The sequence below is a fragment of the Rutilus rutilus genome, assembly GCF_951802725.1.
Source record: "Rutilus rutilus genome assembly, chromosome: 10".
NCBI classification, from domain to species: Eukaryota; Metazoa; Chordata; class Actinopteri; order Cypriniformes; family Leuciscidae; genus Rutilus; species Rutilus rutilus.
In genome coordinates this window covers 20,607,232-20,630,043 of record NC_140215.1, presented here as the reverse complement: position 1 = coordinate 20,630,043, position 22,812 = coordinate 20,607,232, and the positions used below count along the sequence as shown (strand labels likewise).

Sequence of the window (22,812 nt, the reverse complement as noted above, 5' to 3'; positions counted from 1 at the left end):
GGAGACAAAATTTGATCCACACAATATATGCAGTGCAAAAATTTGTTTTCTTCATTAGAATTTAGATTTTTCTTATGTTACACACAAATCTCACAAAATATAAAGCAAGAATTTTTTTCTAAGTAAAAATTCTTTACTGACACCTTTGATTAATTCAATGCAGTTTTGTTGAAAAAAAAAAAAAAAAAAATTATATATATATACAGTGAGGAAAATAAGTATTTGAACACCCTGCTATTTTGCAAGTTCTCCCACTTGGAAATCATGGAGGGGTCTGAAATTGTCATCGTAGGTGCATGTCCACTGTGAGAGACATAATCTAAAAAAAAAAAATCCAGAAATCACAATATATGATTTTTTAACTATTTATTTGTATGATACAGCTGCAAATAAGTATTTGAACACCTGTCTATCAGCTAGAATTCTGACCCTCAAAGACCTGTTAGTCTGCCTTTAAAATATCCACCTCCACTCCATTTATTATCCTAAATTAGATGCACCTGTTTGAGGTCGTTAGCTGCATAAAGACACCTGTCCACCCCATACAATCAGTAAGAATCCAACTACTAACATGGCCAAGACCAAAGAGCTGTCCAAAGACACTAGAGACAAAATTGTACACCTCCACAAGGCTGGAAAGGGCTACGGGGAAATTGCCAAGCAGCTTGGTGAAAAAAGGTCCACTGTTGGAGCAATCATTAGAAAATGGAAGAAGCTAAACATGACTGTCAATCTCCCTCGGACTGGGGCTCCATGCAAGATCTCACCTCGTGGGGTCTCAATGATCCTAAGAAAGGTGAGAAATCAGCCCAGAACTACACGGGAGGAGCTGGTCAATGACCTGAAAAGAGCTGGGACCACTGTTTCCAAGGTTACTGTTGGTAATACACTAAGACGTCATGGTTTGAAATCATGCATGGCACGGAAGGTTCCCCTGCTTAAACCAGCACATGTCAAGGCCCGTCTTAAGTTTGCCAGTGACCATTTGGATGATCCAGAGGAGTTATGGGAGAAAGTCATGTGGTCAGATGAGACCAAAATAGAACTTTTTGGTCATAATTCCACTAAACGTGTTTGGAGGAAGAAGAATGATGAGTACCATCCCAAGAACACCATCCCTACTGTGAAGCATGGGGGTGGTAGCATCATGCTTTGGGGGTGTTTTTCTGCACATGGGACAGGGCGACTGCACTGTATTAAGGAGAGGATGACCGGGGCCATGTATTGCGAGATTTTGGGGAACAACCTCCTTCCCTCAGTTAGAGCATTGAAGATGGGTCGAGGCTGGGTCTTCCAACATGACAATGACCCGAAGCACACAGCCAGGATAACCAAGGAGTGGCTCTGTAAGAAGCATATCAAGGTTCTGGCGTGGCCTAGCCAGTCTCCAGACCTAAACCCAATAGAGAATCTTTGGAGGGAGCTCAAACTCCGTGTTTCTCAGCGACAGCACAGAAACCTGACTGATCTAGAGAAGATCTGTGTGGAGGAGTGGGCCAAAATCCCTCCTGCAGTGTGTGCAAACCTGGTGAAAAACTACAGGAAACGTTTGACCTCTGTAATTGCAAACAAAGGCTACTGTACCAAATATTAACATTGATTTTCTCAGGTGTTCAAATACTTATTTGCAGCTGTATCATACAAATAAATAGTTAAAAAAATCATACATTGTGATTTCTGGATTTTTTTTTTAGATTATGTCTCTCACAGTGGACATGCACCTACGGTGACAATTTCAGACCCCTCCATGATTTCTAAGTGGGAGAACTTGCAAAATAGCAGGGTGTTCAAATACTTATTTTCCTCACTGTATATATATATATATTTTTTTAAATCTTACTGCCACCAAACTTTCGAACAGTATTATATTATATGAATTACATGTATTTTCTTAATCCATCGTAATTCATATCATATAATACTGTTCAAAAGTTTGGTGGCAGTAAGATTTAAAAAATATATATATTTACATTTTTATTCAACAAAACTGCATTGAATTAATCAAAAGTGTCAGTAAATAATTTTTACTTAGAAAAAAAATTATATTTCAAATAAAAAACATTTTTACACAAAAATATTAAGGAGCACAATTGTGATAATACATGTTTATTGTGCAGAAAATCGGCATATTAGAATGATTTCTGAAGGATCATGTGACACTGAAGACAGTAATGATGCTGAAAATTCAACTTTGCCATCACAGGAACAAATTGCATTTTATATTTATTCAAAAATAGAAAACGGTTATTTTAAATTATTATAATATTTCATAATACTACTGTTTTTACAAATAATCAAATAAATGCAGCCTGTGTGAGCATTAGAGACTTTCAAAAGCATTATAAAATCTGACCGACCCCAAACTTTTGAATGGAATTCTCTGAAAATGTCTTTATCAACCTAATACATATTTACACAATTTGTATTGTTGTAAATATTTTACAAGGAAAGACGACAGCTTTTTTTAACACACTTCTCTGTAGTAAACATGATAGTGGGATGCGTCTGACTCATTGGCAGGTCAGTGGGGAATAAGAAAAAAATGTCTCACTGGGGTGAACGTGTAGACAGTCCAGCACAGTAATTATATCAGCAGCTAATTACATCAGCACCTTCCTTATGAGCTGCAATTGAGCCCCTGGGACCATGACTGAGTAAAAAGATGCTAATGTCATTGAAACGCAAACATGTAGTAGAGAATGAATTGATGGGAGTTTGCACTTTCCATCAAAACAGTATCTGCTGACCATCACAGACAGCAAAATATAGCTCATTAAAGCATTAAAAGTTATAGTTCGAATACCACTAGAGGGCACCAGGCATTTGTTTTGACAAGCAAGAGTTCACTCCAGAATTAAAATGTCACCCCCATGTCATCCAAGATGTTTATGTCTTTCTTTCTTCAGTCGAAAAGAAATTAAGGTTTTTGAGGAAACCATTCCAGGATTTTTCTCCATATAGTGGACTTCAACAGGGACAAATGGGTTGAAGGTCCAAATTGCAGTTTCAATGAAGCTTAAAAGTGCTCTACACGATCCCAGCCAAGGAATAACGGTCTTATCTAGCAAAACGATCTGTCATTTAAAAAAATAAAAAATAAAAAATTGTAAATGTATATACTTTATCATCCACAAATGCTTGTCTTGCACTAGCTCTGCGATGCGCCACACATTACGTAATCACGTTGGAAAGGTCACGCGTGTTCTGGTTCAAAAAGGTAGGGTAGGGCGAAAAACTCCATCTCATTTTCTCCTCCAACTTCAAAATCGTCTGACATCGTTGTTTTACCTTTTTTTTGTAAAGGGTGAAAAGTCTTTGCACATTCACTTTGTAAACACACATCACGCGTGACCTTTCCAACGTGATTATGTAATGCGTGAAGTCGTGGACGTACAAGATGAGCATTTGTTTTTAAAAAGTATATACATTTTTATTTTTTTAAGACCGATCGTTTCACTAGATAAGACCCTTATTCCTTGACTGGGATCATATAGAGCCCTTTGAAGCTGCATTGAAACTGCAATTTGGACCCTATTGAAGTCCACTATATGGAGAAAATCCTGGAATGTTTTCCTAAAAAACCTTCATTTCTTTTCGACTAAAGAAAGACAGACATGAACATCTTGGATGACATGGGGGTGAGTAAATTATCAGGACATTTTAATTCTGGAGTGGACTAATCCTTTAATTAACTACATTTCAGCCAAAGCTATCTGTGGTCAGGTTTTTAAACTTGACTGCATATTTTTCTTGCACTGGTGGAGAGTGTTTTGTTTAAAAAGACACAAAATGAGATATCCGCCTCCACCTTTCATACAACTACTCATCTCTGACTCTCAAAGTCAAGCTAGAATGCACAAGAGTGACTTCAGAGATTGAAGAGTCTTACCCTCGCTGCTTCCTTTGAGTGTAGCGTCTGAGGATGTGCTGCAAGTTCTGGAGCCCAGCGAGTCGAGGCTGTCTAGAGAGTCTTCTCTCCTGTGTCCGGCCCGTATTGGGAAGAGCTCTTCTTTCTCTGAGTACCAGCTATCTCTACAAGTACTGTTTCGTGCACTGCCCCGCAGTGATGTGCAATCCTCTAGTGCCTGTCGAGCACAAGGGTGTGAGTGTGAGGGAGACAGGCCGACACACAGCATGCACAAGGGAACAACACAAACAACAAACACAGCATACAGCCTCCATCAGTGCATAAACACAGTCTTGCTCGTGAGAATCTGCCGTCTCTTTTCCATTGAAAGTCATACTTTTGAAAGTGTTCAAACTGTGTGTTTTTTTTACACAGATGATTCTGACTACAATAACTGAAATGTGCACAGTTGTAAACTTAAATGGCAGGTTTTAATGGCAATTATTTTGTCACTTAAAAGGATAGAATAAGAACGGTCAAATTCCCTTCAAAGGTTTTTATTTTTATTTTATTTTTTACAATATGTAATGGTCAACAGTATCAATGCAATCAGGTGAATTAATTGCTATTGGCTGACTGTGTTTCATACCATGAGACTAGTATGCTGCATTCTTAGCAAGATATTTTAAATTCCAGAATAGATGTAAAATGAGATTTACTGTACATGGTCCGCTAGTCTAGAAGAATCCACAATATTCACGCACTCCTATATACACAGTAACATCTAAGCGTAAATACTACAGCAAACACTGCATAATCTTACCTTATATAGTGCTGTGCCAAGTAATTCCTCAAAAGCCTTTAGTTTTAGGTAAGGTCCATTGTAAAAAGGATCAGCATGTGCCTTTCTGCCCAGCCAGTATATGGTGATCAGAACCTGTGAGACAAATCAACACAACTGTATTAGTACATATTGCAACAAAGTTGTATATGTCAATAAACCATGCATGCCGACATATCAACAGGAACTAGATAAATCACATTGTACAATTTTAAGATATTATATACACAAAACTTTTTTTTTTTAATACCCTTGGGCCTTTTTGAGAAGTTTCCTAATTACTCGAGTGGTCATTTTAGTTTTTATGCATAAAATCAGTTCACTGGTTATATATTCTTTACAATTAGGACAAACATAATAAAAAAAAATATAAAAAAACGACACAAGACACCTATTATATTATATTATATTATATTATATTATATTATATTATATTATATTATATTATATTATATTATATTATATTATATTATATTATATTATATAAAATAGATGTCTTGATCAGTGTACTTGAGTTTTAGAAGCGTCTTGAAATGTTACTATGACATACTGCTACTGTGATACTTTAAGAAATAAACAGACAAACCCAAACCGCAATATGTGAGCTGTTAAGTAAGCATTTTATTTGACAGCACAGGAATGAAGCAAAGACTAAGGGCAAATTAGGGGATAAACACGATTTTACATTAACCCAAATAATTCAGCATTAGCACTTACATTTTTGAGCCTCCTGCTGCTCTCCTGGCGTCTGTAGGGGAGAAGAGGTGTTTGGTTAATCACTCACAGTCTGGGAAAAGGACAATAAAAGAACAGTGTTTTGGGTTTCTGTGTGCCCTAGTGAATGAGCTAGAAAGTGAGAGCACAATCCCATCAGGCCGGCTCCCAGCAGCTCTATTCAAAAGGATACAAACTGAAAACACGTTCACTCAAACACATTGACAAACACCGCGACATAGGGACGGTTGACAGCAGATATAAAGACCAGAAAAACAACAGCCAAAGAACCCTACAAGCTCCACTCTAAATTGACAATATATTTTATTTTATAAATGCAACAAGCAAAAAAAAAAAAAAAAAGATACAGTATATGTACTGTGTATGTTCTACTTTTATGTCACAATCTTGTCCTTGACTGGTTATATATGAGCACTGTCACCTAAGGTTAAAACCAAATAGGATCACTATAAAAATACCACATTCATTGATGTAAAACATCAATGGCATGTTGAACTTAAGATTCCTGAGATCCTTTTGTTGCATGTAAAGCGAGGTACTGTATTTCTTGCTGATGTTTCGACCAAAAGATTATGATACTTGAGCCATTAGTTATCGGAACTGGAGGTTCCTGGTTTAGTACCTATGATCACGCGCGTGAACTCGACAATCGACTACTATGGCCTTCCACCGAAAACAGGATGTAAACAAAGGTATGAGCGCTGGCTGAATTAACTTCATTTTTATTAATATCTCTAACATCTACTGCAGTCAGATCCACCCGTGTTCACTCGGAAGGAATCACTCACATTTTCTGTGCACTTGTAATGACACTTAAAGGATGTTAAGAGGCTAAAAAGCAGGCTTACTACTTGCCCCATTGAAGTCAATAGGGTGCAAATTTTAAAAATAGAATAACTCGGTGTAGGCAACACCGATTTTTGTCGTTGTTCTCTGTATTGACAGCACTCCAAATGTACAAAAAAATGAGCTCAATGTTAAAATTGACCGGAGTTCTCCTTTAAGAGCCCGCCTAAATAGGGCACTGTACTACAATATAATGAAATAATAATTTAGTATATCATATCAATAAACTACTATGTATACATGCAGGGAATTAAGATATAAACTACAACAATAATAATCATTATCTTCATCATCATTACTATTTTTAATACATTACTTAAAAAAAAGCTTTTAAATAGATATGTGAATGGAGAAATATGCTTTTTTGTGTGTGTGTCCAGAGTGCATATTAAAGGCATATATCAGCAGGATAGGCAAATAGGCCCAGGCTAACTATCCAAAATTTGACTCCTTTTGTCTTGCTTTTGTTATTCCGTAACAAAAATAACAAAGGTCCTGTTCCCGTTATAATGATTCAATGTTTTTGGCCTACATTACTGTTTTTCAAAACTCATTGCCACAGTCTTATTTTTACTCTCATTATCACATGACACAATTTAATGTTTTGATATTAACATGTACAGTAAACATCATGTGGCCCTCATCTACATATGCCCCATTTTCCTAGAGATATAGGTAATATAATAGTACAGTAGCTCAGGCCTAGACCGTACATTAGTATTTTGAGACCCAAGAGTATTTAAAGTCACCACGAAATCAAAATAAAAAATTCTTATTTTTTTAATGGAATATTTCAGTATTTATTAGAAGTTATTTGTCCTTGCACGTCATTATTTTTTTAAATACATTTTTTAATTAAAAATTACTTTCCCTCCCACTTGCAATGACACCTCTCTGATGACGTGTTTACTGGCACAAGGGCGGGACAACCTGTAACTCACATGACATCACAGCAGTAGCAAACCACAACAATCCAATCAATTTCCAATGGACTTTAGTGACACTGGTCCAACTGTTACTTACAATACTAACAAAACACTTTCAGAATACAAATACATTTTTAGCGGTGACAGCCATGATGCAAGATTTATGACATAAGCTAAAGAGTTCAACAGCTGAGAGGTTGAAGAGTGATTATGTTAGTCAGCAACCTGTGTTTTTCAAGCTGGTGAACCTGTATGACATGTTCAACTAGCTGAATGAAGGCGTTCCCTGCTCACGATAACAGCAATTTATTGCTCCAATAAAAGTTGCAAAAAAAAACAGTGTCTGCCATCAGAACAAAGTCCACATTTATAAAGCTGTTTGAAAAAAAGAAAGAAAAAGTCAAGAACATTCTAATGCTTGTTACCTAATGATAATTTATGATCCCTGAAAAAGCCAAAGGACTCTTTGTTGGGGTGAGAAGAGAGGGAAGGAAATTATTTTATTTTGGGAACCTCTAGGGTGTATTTTGATCAGCTGTTCACTCACATGAATATGAGGCATTTATTTATCAGCAAATCCTTTAAAAAAAAAAAAAAAAAAAAAAAAAACTCTTGAGAGAATGTACGAATCTTGAAAGGGAAAGCCAAATCAGCAAAATCAACATTTATGATCCAATCTGATTAAAGAGAAAGTTTATCCAAAAATGAAACCTGTGTTATAATTTACTCACTCTCATGTTGTCATAAACTCCTTAAACATTGCAAAATGCAAAAGAAGAAATTTTGAAAAATGTACTGGCCCTCTTTTCCTTGCAATTACAATGAATCAGGACTTAAGCTTTCAAACATCAAAAAGGACGCAAAGACACCATAAAAGGTATATGTGAAAAGGTATCATAAAAGTAGTCAGTTACCTTTTAATTCTGGTTTTGTTCTTCACAAAAAGCTATAATATGCATTGTAAGACATGCAGTGAAGCACATGAGTAGCACAGACCACTTTTCTAATACTTTTATGGTGCTTTTAAAATCATTTTGGAGCTTGACAGCCCCTGTCCTCATTCATTCTATTAAAAATAGTGGGCAGAATATTTATAAAAAAATTCACTATTGTGTTCCAGATGAGTAATAAATATTAATGGGATTTTCTTTTTTGGGTGACCTAACCCATATCCAACTAGTGCATTTATGTTTAACAGCCGCTCTTGCCAGTCTTAGTTCTCCATCCTTTAGTAAGAGAACTGTGGCTGGAACATTCCAATTACAACAGCAAATTTTTCTACTCAAAACACTGTCAGACATAATCAGAGCACAAATGCTTTTCAATAGGGTCTCTATTCACACATCAGGCTTTAAATGCGTCGAACTAATGTGTCTAAACAAGTACAAGACTGCGTTAAATTGATTATAATCACCCGTCTGTTCCCAAGGCAAAAAATGTTGTTTATGTTAATGACCATTTGTGAGAATATAATGTTAGCACTGTTACATTCTCACAAAAGGCGACATCAACCTGCTGCATTCTTTAATATTCATGTGTAATGAACTCAGAAATTAAGTTAAATTCCCCAAAACTGTGTTCTGACCGTTTTAGGGCCTAAATATACTGTCTGAGCAGGTCAATGTCATAAGTATCGTACCAGTCCGTGGGAAAGTCAGAGTTACAATTAGGATTTGTCTCTCTAGAAACCAAACCATTTCTGTATGTGTGACTGAGTTGGAACATTTCAAAATAAAACACAATGGAAGTTTCTAAATGGCACTGTGCTGTTTCCCTCCAAACAATGTCCAAACCACAGTGGCTCACAAAGATGTTGTGAGTGAAAAAGTAGGATAGTCTATAACAGAGATAGAATATCACCTACAGATAATGTAAAATACTTACACATGGACACAAGTCTAGCCTTCAGTTACACAATATCCACGGCATATTTCTGGAATTTTTAAGTCGTACATCTGTCCTCTATTTCGAAATACTTTTAGTCCATAAAAGGCCTGCCAAACCCTTTTGGGAAATGCAATAAAATGACACAGTGACAATGGACGGGCAGGTTCATGACACATCAACACCCCTCATTTATAAAGTGGGTGTGTGTGTGCATAGCTGGGAGAGTAAGACCTCACAGCCCATTTTTTTAGTAACATTCAGCGGCTAAAGAATGTTCCTGGTTTTATGTACGAATGCCACTAATTAGTCATGCCAGCTTGCATCAATCATTCTTTGTGTTTTTACTCAGCTCTATGATACATCACATACATTTAAATGGCATTGGCTGTGATTGATTTAATGTCTCCCAAAAGGCTTGTTACATTCTTATCCGATTCACCAGCTATAATCCACAAGTAAAACACTGCAAGGAATAATTTTCACTAGTCGGATGAGCGAGTGTTGTACAAATGCAGCTCTTGTTTGTCTGCTTATGGTATGGACAATTGAGCAATTCACAATATACCAGTGTCCCTGTCATAGTGACCACTGATGCCATCCAGTGCCACACACCATTGAGCAAATGACATTCATTCTACCACAGCACTTATAATGAAAACATTATATTACAATTCACAACACTGTAGAAAAGTGGATCTTTTAAATAATATAAACAAACAGTCCACCAATAGTACTTTTTACTGACCTAAACAGACTTGCACTACCGTTCAAAAGTTTGTGGTAGATAAGATCATTTAATGTTTTTGAAAGAAATGTAATTCCTGTGATGGCAAAGCTGTATTTTCAGATACTCCAGAGTCTTCATAGTCACAAGATCCTTCAGAAATCACTTTAATATGATGATTTGCTGCTCAAGAAACTTGTCTTATTATTATTATTATCGATGTTGAAAACAGCCGTGCTCCTTAATATTTTTGTGGAAATATTGGTTTTTCCAGAATTGTTTAATGAATGTCGAAAGAGCAGAATTTATATGAAACAATTTTTGCAACATTATAAATGTCACGTACTGACCCCAAACCTATGAACGGTATTCAAAATTAAATCCAATCTAAATTTATTCATAAAGCACAATAAAAACAACAGTAGTTGAACAGTAGTTGAACAGTAACCTTGCTAAAAAAAAAGACAAAAGAATAAATATAAACAATTTAGACCGCAATGCAATGAGGAGGAGGAGAGTACCAAAACACTGATAGGTGGTGGATCCTTATAATCTAGGGACAGTTATAAGCCTAGGTAAAAAGACAAGTTTTTAACTTGGATTTAAATTCAGATTCTGAAGAGGTTCATCTGAGGGAAAACGGAAGACTGTTCCACAGTTTCGGCCCAACAATAGAAAAGGCACGGTCACCCTTCGACTTTAATCTGGATCTCGGGACCATCAACACTCTTTGCTCAGAAGACCTCAGAGATCTAACTGTTGAATTTGGATTTAAAAGATCACAGAGATACTCAGGAGCCATTCCACTCAGAGCTTTAAAGATTTTTTTGTGTGAAAAAAGCACATACAAAAAAATGAAACTCAAGAGTAAATGCAAAGAGCATAATAGAGTGGAGATGTGATCAAATTTGTGGTGTGCCAGTCAGAAGTCAGGCAGCTGCATTTTAAACCATCTGAAGACGATTCGTATTTGATTACTTGTTCCAAAATAGAGGGAGTTACAATAATCAAGCTGTGATGATTGTCGATAATGATGAACGGTATAGTGTATTTAAATCTAATAAGGAGGAGTACAACATTCAGCACATCTATTTTCAAATATTTTTCAATAACCAGCTTAACGTATCCAGCAGCCAACCTCAGAGTACATTTGCATGTACTAGGAGAACTGCTTTAAAACAGTTTGGTGCTTGGGCATGAGATGATGGCATCTGCGGTCAATAAGAACAATACTGTCACACTCTGCCACACTGTATTGCTGCTATAAAAACCCTCTGAAGCAGGTTTTTATTTTCATTCAAATGCGTGCGCATCGCCCATAGATCTTAAACAGCCTATCAGATGTTTTGATAAATCAGCGTGCTACCATTGACAAGCAAACAACCAATAAGATCTAAGCAGCCAGGTTGCGTTGCTCTCGTGCGTCCCAATATCTCTTACAGTTTTAGAAGTTTGTATTAATGACATGAAAGCATTTGTGATCACATTTCTTTTATGAATAATTTGGCTCTCTTATTTGGAGCAATGTATGGCTTCTCTTAAAGTCAATAACTGATGATTGTCCATAATTATTAATACGGTTTGAAACTGAAAAGTGAAGTGCTATCAAGACTCTTAATCAGTTCAAATGCACAACTCTATAAACTACTGGAATGCAGGAAGAGATAAAATTCTTTATCATTAACATTTTGTAAGTGCTAGTAACATGGCAATATGTTCCCTGGACGAGACAATAATAAAACATAGAAACAAAGTTCACACAGCTACCGAGATTTCACCATCTACAATGACAAGGAAATGAAACCTTCTAAACTATGATTCACCACTAGTCATAGTTTTCATCTACCAACAAATGCCTTGTCCATCGGTCCTAATACTGTGCTTGTGTACTCAAAATCATTAAAATGCTCTTATATCAATAACTGATACAACGCATTGTGTGTGCAGTGTTTTTGTCCAGACAAAGAAACAGACAACAGAACAAACAGAGACATGGAGATATCAAGAGATAAAAGATGTCTATGAATGCATCTAACTAAAAGAATATTAAACAAATATTTACGTATACCTGCTGTGCACGAGCTGATAAGTGAAGCAGGCTAAGTGTATTGATAGATGCACAATCCATTTCTCACAGACAACACTGAGAAGTTGTCAATAGCAAAGAGAGCATGCACACTTCTGTTGCATGCGCTTGATTGCTGATCGCTTAGTTGGATTACAACTAACTCTTACTAAATAAAATTGAAAAAATGAAAAAAAACAGCTAACGATACTCGGTATCAGCGAGTACCAAAAATGAAAGTATCAGTATCAGACTCATTCTGGAAAAAGTGGTATTTGTGCATCCGTAATAATAATTTATTAATTATTAATAAAAACTTTAACAGTATCTCAATGATATTTCAATAACATTGTTACTAAACCAAAGGATGTTAACATTTAAAAATAAATACTAAAATGATTAATTATTTCTTGTTCACACACATGCAATATGATATCACACGAGCAAGAGTGCAATATGGCTCTATATCAGCATGGCTGCGTTTGTGTGCATGTATCTATATCTATATCTATATCTATATCTATATCTGTCTGTCTGTGTGTAAAAGTAAAGCAATGTTGATCGTGTTTATTGGCACATGTAAACAGGCCATCAAACTGAGCAGCTGTCATGCTGGAAGAGGCTGCCAGTGGGACAGAAGACCTCGAGTTGTTTCCCTCTCCGAGACCCTTGCTTTTCATGGACTGATGAGTAATAATGAATGTAGGCCCTGCTTATCGCAAGCCTGCCAGCAACAGGCTGCAATATCTGCTCACGTTGCCTTCTGTGTGACTGTGAACAGTCGCCATCAAACTCCACAAGGGCAATAAACCTCAGATCAGTGTGAGAGATCTGAAAACTGTAATGTGGCGTGCAAACTCTGCCCTCACATTACAGATGGTTTACTGCTTGTATGTACCGTTTCAGAACACACAAAAAATGCATTTCCTAGAATGATTTGGCAGGGGTCGTTGTAAAAACATTTAAAAATAAGCCCTACCATATATCGGTGTTGGACAGTGCTGATAGGGTGTAGTCTAATTCTTGGCCAGCTTACAGTTAGTATATGCAAATTGCATGGTCTACACAAACCCGGAACAGAAAATACAAGCCAAAATGGTAGCCTTCTTGTTGTGTTCTTGATGTAAACACAAACATGTTTCTGAAGGATGTAAAGTTACACCAGGAGAATGAAGGAGAAAACAAGCTAAAAATAGTAACAGTCAGGAATCATATCACTGCTGCACTTCATCTAGTGTCGAAAAGTGACCTTTCAATTCTAAAATTAGGATCCCTGGAACTCCTCCGACAAATACCTGACAGTGGACGCAGATAAACCCTCACTTCATGCTCACAGACACACACCCCCAGACATAAGTGGCATAAGTGATTATAATTATAGCCTATAGGGATTGGATGAGTCCTGTTTAATCAGAGCCTCTGAACAGTTTCCATGGCAGTAAGGGTGTGGCATGGTAACCGTCATGCAGCAAGGCATGCTTTGTTTAATCTCGGCCCACAGGTTAGTGTCTGACAGCACTGTCACTTTTGCTGAGGTAACAATGACAGGATGGGCAGAAACATAAAGCCCTCCCCTTGCCCTATTCAAAGCAGTCTTATCAATATGGGCAGGTTGATTTCACATATTTGAATCGTTACTAATTTGTATGTGACGTAATTCAGCTATGATATGTCACAATGCCCCAATACACATTTTGTGCTGGACCAGTTCAAGCCAGAGCTGAACACACCTAGTCAAATGAAGCTCACAAAAGGATCAACTATCGGAAAACACAGGAAAAGAACAAGAATCATTTGCAGACAGTCCACTAAATAATTAGGTCACCCCAAATTATATATTTTTAATGTTGTTCCAAACTTGTAAATCTGTGCCAAAAACACATAAGGTGAATTTTTGGAAGAATATCATCAGAACTTTTTTAAATAAAGTGAATGATAACTGAAGCTCACCATAAAAAGCACCATAAAGCACAAGCAACATAAATGAATGTGGTTTACATGACTTGTGCTATTTATTTATTTTTAAGTCTTGACATCGTATGATTTGTGAGTGGAACACACCAACTATAAGCCATTATTCACTGAAAAACTTGACATTCGCCCAAACTCTCATTGGCAAGGTTATGAGAATTCATGAGAGCTTATGAGAGTAATAGTGATTGCCAATTCACAAAAGAACCTATCTTTTCAGTGAATTTGATTAAACAAATCATAAAAGGCCGATTTAAAAAAAAAAAAAAATTTACAAATTGAACTGATCCAATTAAACTTTTCAAGTTCAACTCACTGACTCAATGATCTAGATAACAATCCACTCACAGCAAAGATTGTCAGTAAACAATTGATCTGTTAGTCACAGCTATTAAATGACTTCAGAAGATTTGGAAAATAGCACACAAGTCAAACAAACTACTTTTATTATACTTTTATGGTGCTTTTACTTCCTTTTTCTGAAGCTTGACAGCTTCAGTCCCTATTCAACGCAACTTCATTGGGTAAAAAAACAACCAGCACATTTATCAACATTTCTCCTTCTGTGCTTCATAGACTATAAAGTCATGTTTTGAATGACATGAGGGTAAGTAAATGATGACAGAATAATTATTTTTCTGTGAACTGTTGCAATGAATTCTGAAACGTTCTAGTTCATTTAAGTCACCATGAAAATATAATAGCATAGGACTTCTTGTGTTTTTGTTCACAAATATTAAAGTGCTTGCGGTGATGAACATGTCAAAGCTGGACTGACAGATCTCACAACGTCACTACCTCCCAAAGACACGCCTGTGATAATACTGAACAGGTTGATCAACATGCCATGTTTTCCCACCCTTTTCACAGACATGGGCTGATCCGAAACACTGAAACTACAACAATATAGAATGATTACAGCATGCACAAGACATAAACACCTGCAAGTGGCAAATTTACCCAGGGCGCACACACACAGAGTTTTTAATCTCTCTTCATCTCGAATTTACACATACACAGGCCAATTGTCAGCTTGTGTTTCAGTGATAGTGAGAGTTTATGCTTCACTCATGAGGGTGATTCTGCCTTTTTAAGAATCAGATTACAGTTTCATTGCAACTCACCTCTGCTCTTCTTTATTTATTGGCTCTACTCTAACTTTAATTTCTCACCTGACAAAGAGCGCAAAGCTAATTCATGATTTTTATCACAAACAAGACATATTCATACAAGCCAGGCATGACTGTATGATAAATGTTATAAAGCTATTATGTCAACAACGTGCCCATGAATCTTTTTAAAATAGCCATTCACATTCAGTTTCATACTGGCTCAGTTGAATTTAAATGACTGGTTTAGTAATACAAGCCTGTTTTACAAAAATATGTGGATATGAGACCAGAGGACAATAAGATCTGCCAAAATCACCATCTAGTGAGCCATAAACAGTGGTTGGACACATTCTGTTATAGCAAAACCACAGCTATTTTCACATTGGCGGAAGGTCAAGTTTATTACCGAACATTGTAAGTTGAGAAAACCAAAACTTACTTGACAGTCACACGTGTGGAAAAGTCTTGCAGGTCTCCTGGGTGGAAAAGCTGGGCCTCTTTTAGTCCAAACTTTGAACAGGCTTTTAGGAAGAGGTTGATGTTGTCCTGTCGACAGAGAATATGTGTCCACCTTCTGAGTTAGACAGCACTCATATGGGAATCTTTGGCACACACAGTCCAGAAATCATTGCTTCCAAAGTTCAGTCCAGTAAGCTGAAGCAGTGGGAGGAGACGAAAGAGGGCAGGTGGCAAATAAAAAGTGACACCACAAGAGCAAAGAATAAAGGCAGGATATCACTGATTGACCTGTGACTGTACCTGTGAGAGCAGGAGTTTGGCCTCGGGGCGGTGCAAAAGTATGACAGAGAGTGTCAAAGCCACTAGTACCCTCCCCCCACACATGTACTGCAGTCACACAAACACACACACGCACTTTCTTTTCATTCGCTCTAGACTAACCCAAACACATACCTGCATGTGCACAAACATAAACTCAAGCATACTCTCACTTTTCACACCCAGAAACCGCCACACAAATCTCTCAGCAGAATATTTGAGGAATCTTCAGGGCGGTGGATTATTTTGGAGACGAGGTTGCCATGAAACACAGGTGACAGAAACGACAAAGTATTTCCCCCCCAAGCAACTGTTAAAATTGCTTGGTGGGTGGGTCAGGAAATGCTTTTAATATTAAGCAAACTAAAGATCGTGTCTGTTCATTCACATACACATCTGGTATGTTGAGAAATGTAGACTATCATGGTACTGAAGTCGTGTTATGACATTATTTCAATTAGACTTGATCAACCATCTGGATCATAGTTCAGAGCGTGCAGCCCACCCTTTCCTGCTTTCCCGCTTGCTCAGAAATAATTACAGGGTGCTTTGGCCTATATTTAAACAGCAAACATGCTTATTAGCAGATGGCAATGAGGAGCTCTACTTCTGAATCACCTCCTCGCCTGCTGTTTAGATCCTTTCCCGAGGTGCAAGGTCAAAGGTCTCACCCTGACCCTGTGTGTGGGAGTCAAAGGGTCAGTTGAAGTACGTTTTATCTGTGTTTAAAGGTGACAAATGAGATACACCACACAGAAAATGAATGTCAACATCAAGACGTCTCTTATTGTTTGTTCTGTTCCTCAACCAAATTCTCACACTCCAACAGCTTGATCAGTGTCCTTAACCTTTAACCTAGATTTATGTAAAATATCTGAGATGTGAAAAGGTCCAACTAGTCACCTGTTTACCTGAATGCTAAATGTCTTGAAGCAGGTGGTTAGGAACAAACAGACTATTACATGTTTAACCTTTACTTGGAATTTTAAATGACCTACAATTCCTCAACAGGACATGTTGGTTAAAACACTAATATGTTTTAATAATTTTGCACAGACAGCTTTGGGACAGTGACATAATGAATCTCTAACTTTACAGCCAGTGCACATACAGTAATCCTGTCAGAAATACTCATTCAGCGATTACAACCATCAAAAAAAAAAAAAAAAAAAAAAACTATCAAGCTTACCGCCAAACACTTTTTTTGCAACTGCAGGTTGTTGGTTTGTTGCACAGGCATTACTGGTGATATGTATGTAATCTGAGGTATGCTAAAGTTAAAGATAAAGCTCTCATATGAATCATGTTGTTTTCAGTAAACTATTAAGTGAATAGACAATAATGCTAAACGGAATTACAATTACAACACTTAGACATTATTGGTTCAATTAAAGTAAATAATAAAATATAACTGCTTAAATGCACACTTTTAAGAGCAAACAAGCCTGGTGGCCTGTGGAAAATCCTATTCAAATAATTAGTTCTGCCAATTCTCTTTTCACAGTGGTGAGACTCATTGCAAATATATCCATCCAGCTCAATTATAGGGGGGTTTATGAAGGGCTGTGCTCTACAGAGTCATCTAAACCTCAGTCCAAAGCCCTGCCAGAATGACTTTTCTAATGTGGCCGACCAGCGTGCCACACAAGAGTAGGCTTCCTCTCTTCAAATTGTTAAAAGGAGGATCAGCTATCCGGGGAAACACAAGGGTAAACCACGGCTCCGGATTTGATGGAACTATGGGAAAGTGATCCAAAGATCAACCAAAGCCAAACCTTGAGTAGAGTTTAGTGATCCAAAGCCAGGGTCGCTACACCGTCCACAAAACCAGAGATTTCCACTCTTGCACTAATGAGCCTTGATTTAACAAAATATAAAACCTCAGTATTAGAATAAAACTGCATCTAGCAAAAGCCAAGCAGCCAGAAGGAACAATAATAGTACTGGGAAGATTTCAGATGCTTGAATGAGCCTTTCATTCTGTGGAAAAAAATCTTTCATCAGTCATAAACATTGTTGGATAAGTGCATTATGTTCTTTTGCAACTTACGGTTTGCTGGTAACTCAGAAACAGCTCTCTTATGGACAAACTTTACAGGCTCAGCAGTATTTAGCAAAACTAAAATATACTCCAAACTATGTGTTTTTCTTTGCATGCCTTTGCTTAGCCCGTGCCATGTAAGCCCTCAATTGTGAGTTTAGGCTGTGCTCGATAGGTTTTGGGGTTGGAAGCATTTTATGGAAATACCGCTGTGATGCTGTTGGACATGCAGATGCTTATCTAAGCTTACCTGGGTCAAGAGTTTTAAAGGGCAATAGGAAATAAATTAGCATGTTTTGCATTGATTAGGCCAAAAAGTTTACATAAAAACAGCTTAATTCAGGCCCATATGCCACTTGTCTATGCTCTTGCATTAAAAAGCAAGAGCATAGACCATAGCAAGAACATAGAGCATAGGTTTTTGTACTGTCCAAGTAATATATTATATTATTTCAAAATCTAATTTCCCCTTCTCTACATGCATGTGTATGGATCGTTCATAATAGAAAATTGCAATGCTTCCTGTTTGGAAAATGGTGACAAATGATTTCTATTAAATAACAGGAAGAAGTAAATCAACTTTTTGCAATTCACGCTAAATACCCATGTACATGTCAACCATTTAGTAAATCAATCAAACTTCTTTTTAAGAGTTAAAGTTCTTATCAGGATGGAATACTACAGCAAAAATCCTGTATGCATGTCAAAGAACAAACAACAACAACTTACCAAGCCAGCAATAGGTGTGGATAATCGGTTTAATTTCTTGATAATGCCAGGCTTGATATTGTTGATCAGTCTAGAAAAAGAAGAGCCGAACAAAAGTCAACACAAACAATTACATTGCGTGTCAGTTGCCAGTTTATGGCTTTCTTTACTTCTGACCATCTGGCTTCAGTTTACAAAGCCATCTAATGCCGTGAAAAAACACCAACAGCTCTCTGTGGAAACAGACATCAGTCAAAAGCCTCCAAGTAAGTCTAGTTTTGTGTGTAAAACTGGTTTGGGGAAATACACAGTAATGAGTGGTGAGCATGAAATGATGTGCATTAAAGGGAGAGGCAGTCATTAACATTTTTATGACATGTCTCATTGTATTTTCTCTCATTTAGTGATGCGCAGTTCTTTCTGTGGTAGAAGAAAAAGTCAACTAAGTAAAAAATTACAGGATTTTCATTTTGGGTAAAAACTTTAAGGGAATAACATAGCTGTCATTTTTGTTACAGGTCAATACAGGCTTTAGAATCAATATCATGTAGTGTATTTAATAACATGCAAAGAATAACAAAATAATGTAAATATGTGATTGGTTGAATGCTAAATTTAACAGTAACATTTACAATTAAAGGTAATTCAAATGTAGAATCTGATTGGTTAATGAAGCAGCGGCATGCAAAAAGTCGGGTCATAACATGGTAACAAAGTCAGAGATGTGTGCACCTGTTTAAAATAAATGACTTTTTAAACACCAGCATCTATATACTAATATACGGAACTAGAGATACACAAAGCTTTTTAAAATTAGATTGGTGGCCCAAATTATTATTTTTTTTTTTAAAGTATAGATACAGTATCTAAAGAATATGTAGTGTTGCCCATTTATTCTCTGTCTGTAATCACTAAAACACATCTACCCATTCACACATCTAAGAAGTATTTGCACACTCTTTAAGCTAAAGTCAAGCCTTTGCTGTGCCAGCCCCAGCAGTAGTTTCACAGGACTCTTTGTTTAGACGTGAAATCCAGAGTGACAGTGTCCTCAGGTAATGTAGGCTTTTGTTAGCTCATGTGGAAATAGCAAAGCTAATGGCTCGGTATACAGACTGTAAGCAGGCAGCATAAGAGTGCAGGAGCAGGACGATGACATTTTGCACTGGACTGTGGTAATTAGTCTGCTGAGTCATTCGACTGACACCAGCGTGTCAAACCGGCCCACGCACTGCCCCAAAACCATCCAGTCAGGTTCAGAAATGTGCTGAAATCCCTGAGCTTGCAGCATGTCACGCCCAGTCCACCGACCCAATGTTCCCTTTACATAAACAGCACAAGAGGCCCGAGAGCTGCTTCTCCCCGTGTGCCTGTCCTCTGCTCAGGTTTCTGAACCCGGCTAGAGTAGCTGGCACTATGGAACACCTCTTCCTACACTGTAAAAAATTATGCAGGAGGGTGTTAAATTCAACCTGTGCAAATCATATATATTTTACTTAAGTATATTAGTTAGCAAGAAAAATATATTAAAATGGGTACATTCTAACTACACTACCTATTTTTTAACAGTAATATCGGCAACCTTAAAATAATGAGTAAAACATACCCCAAATTATTGGTTCAGTGGTCGCAAATTGCACATGCGCCAACTTCAACGTCCAGGCGGGAATCACGGAATTCAAATTCAACGTCTTCTAGCGGGACCACGAAGCTTTGAGCTCAAGGAAAGTTTTGTTTGTTATTGTTGTTGTTTATCGTGTTGATATAACATAACGCATATGTTAACTTATTTAATGGTAAGATTTACTGTAGCCTACCAAAAGATTTGTAATGTGCTCGCTTCTGTTATCTTGTCGGCGCGGCGCCACAACCATAGCTGAGGATGGTCGATTTCGCGTAGTTCCAGGGTCATATACACCTGCAAATGCGAGTAAAAATCTACATTCATGAGTAGATTATTAGTGTTATGTACATGGCTAAAATTAGTGAACAAAGAGCAGCGCGCATTGCATCTGTGTGTTTGACAGAGAGAGACGTTGACGAGTTGACGTCCTGATGACAGGGTAACGTTAGGCGATCAAGGCAGAGTAAAACTGTTTGTGGTTTGCTGGATAATTAATTTTAAGGTTTCCTTGCATTTATATGATGATCTCTGTGTTAGAAGGGATCAAATCATAATGTACTTTTATTATTGTTATTTTTTACGGAGATATGATAATTGTGTGCATTTATGTTGGGTTCTTTCACTTATGTCAAAAACGGTTTTGTGTTAATAATAGGCATTATTTTACAAATTACTTAATATAGTTATTTTAATATATTTGGGCAATTTGTGCATGTTTTCGCTTGGGTTCGCAATGTGCTTAATTCGTTATCCATATCCTCATTTAACGTACACAAAATTGTTCACATATTATGCTAGCATATCACCTAGCTTTAACTGCTGCTCTCCTCTTTTGATTTTGCATCATGCAGATGTAATTATGCATCATGCAATAGCAGTGTTGTTGTTGTTTTTTTTAAGCAAGATGCAGCTTACAGTGATTTAAGCCTAAATGCAGTTAATTTATGTCTGGATTAAATCTATAATCAAAAATGTATAATTAAAACATTTCTTACTTTCTTTTTCTTCCACAGAAAGATCTTTATGAAAACATTTGAAGACCGTGCAAGAAGAAAGTTCAGCCACAGACTGTTTCATCCATCCCATGAAGGCGTTTATTTTGAATGGGAAGTGTTGAAGAAGTTTTATAACGTAAGTGGTAAAACTTTACAATAAGGTTTCATTTGTTAACATTAGTTAATGCATTAATTAAGATGGACTATTAATGAGCAATACAGTATTAATCTTTACTAATCTACAGTCGTTCATTGTTCATATTAGTTCACAGTGCATTATAATGTTAACAACTTTTTATAATAATAATTAATTGATAAATGCTGAAATTAACATGAACTAAGATTAATAAATGCTGTAGAAGTGTTGTTCATTCTTCGTTCATGTTAACTAAAGTAGTTAAAGTGATAGTTCACCCAAAAATTAAAGTTGTCATTAATTACTCGCCTTCATGTCGTTTCAAACCTGTAAGACCTTCTTTTATCTTCAGAACACAAATAAAGATATTTTAAATGAAATCTGAGAGATTTCTCTCCCTCCATTGAGTCTACAACCACTCCATTGACTCTTCAAAAAGTTCATGAAGATATTGTTAAACGAATCCATATGAATGAAGTGGTTTAGTTCAAATTTTCTGAAGAGAGACGATCCTTTTTATGATAAACATATTAAATTTAGGCTTTTATTCACATAAACATTGTTCAGCGAACAAATAGAAGCTCATTGGTTCTTGCTTAAGCTCAAACGTGTACGAGAATGAACCTCATTGATTCTCGCACATCAAGGGAACATGTTTGAGCTTCCGTTTACCACAACTGATGTTGAGTTGATGAATGTTTATATGTGAATAAAAGACTACATTTAATCTGTCCATCATATAAAGTGATTGTCTTTCTTCAGAACATTTGCGCTAAACCACTTAATTCATAAGGATTAGTTTTACGATCTCTTTATGAACTTTTTGAAGCTTCAAAGTGGTACAGTAGTTGTGTAGACTGCAAATGGAGGGTCAGAAATCTCTCAGATTTCATCAAAAAGATCTTTATTTGTGAACGTAAGTCTTACGGTTTGGAACGACATGAAGGTAGCCTAAATGATGACAGAATTTAAAAGTTTTGGGTGAATAACCATTTAACTAATGAAACCTTATTGTAAAGTGTTATCACGTGAGTGAAATTAAGTTGTATGTTGCTTAAAATTGGTGATGAATAATGGTTATTTTTTTACCTACATTAATTTGTGTTAAGTTTATAACAAATTTTATGTTTGTTATCCATATTACATGTCAGTCCATTAAGGTAAATGAGATCTGTTTGAAATAACAAAATGTGAGAGAGATTTAAGACTGTTGCTTTTAATGTATATTCTGACTTCCCATTATTTTTAAATGGAAAGTGTTGAAGAAGTTGTATGTTATATGAATGTAAGAGGGCTCTTTTGTAGTTCCTTTGTTAGTTTGAAATGTTAGTTTTTTGGTCAATAAAAAAGTAATAGATGAAATATCCTGTGTCTGGCCATTTTTAGGTAAATTTAACCATCTCTGAATAAGTAATGTTTAATTATTTCTATTGACTTATTATTATTATTAATACAAATTTAGTAGATGGACTTTTGCCTGCTAACAATAGAGTAATTATTACTCAGTAATTAGTTGTGTAATGTATTGAGAATTATTAGGTAGACTTTACCTAATTTTGTTTAGTATGTCATAGCCA

General features: G+C 36.5%; 1 protein-coding gene across 5 annotated transcripts in view; it reads right to left on the bottom strand.

The window, feature by feature from the left end:
• Nucleotides 1-22,812, bottom strand: part of lmo7a (LIM domain 7a) — a 55,886-nt gene that overhangs the window by 23,046 nt on the left and 10,028 nt on the right. For all 5 annotated transcript variants that reach the window (XM_084420516.1, XM_084420514.1, XM_084420515.1 and 2 more), the window contains 5 exons: nucleotides 18,502-18,571; nucleotides 15,394-15,500; nucleotides 5,406-5,436; nucleotides 4,671-4,784; nucleotides 3,890-4,085 (listed from right to left, as the gene is read on the bottom strand). In XM_084420516.1, coding sequence (XP_084276642.1) covers nucleotides 3,890-4,085; nucleotides 4,671-4,784; nucleotides 5,406-5,436; nucleotides 15,394-15,500; nucleotides 18,502-18,571 — 518 coding nt within the window. The remainder of the gene's footprint in view (nucleotides 1-3,889; nucleotides 4,086-4,670; nucleotides 4,785-5,405; nucleotides 5,437-15,393; nucleotides 15,501-18,501; nucleotides 18,572-22,812) is intronic.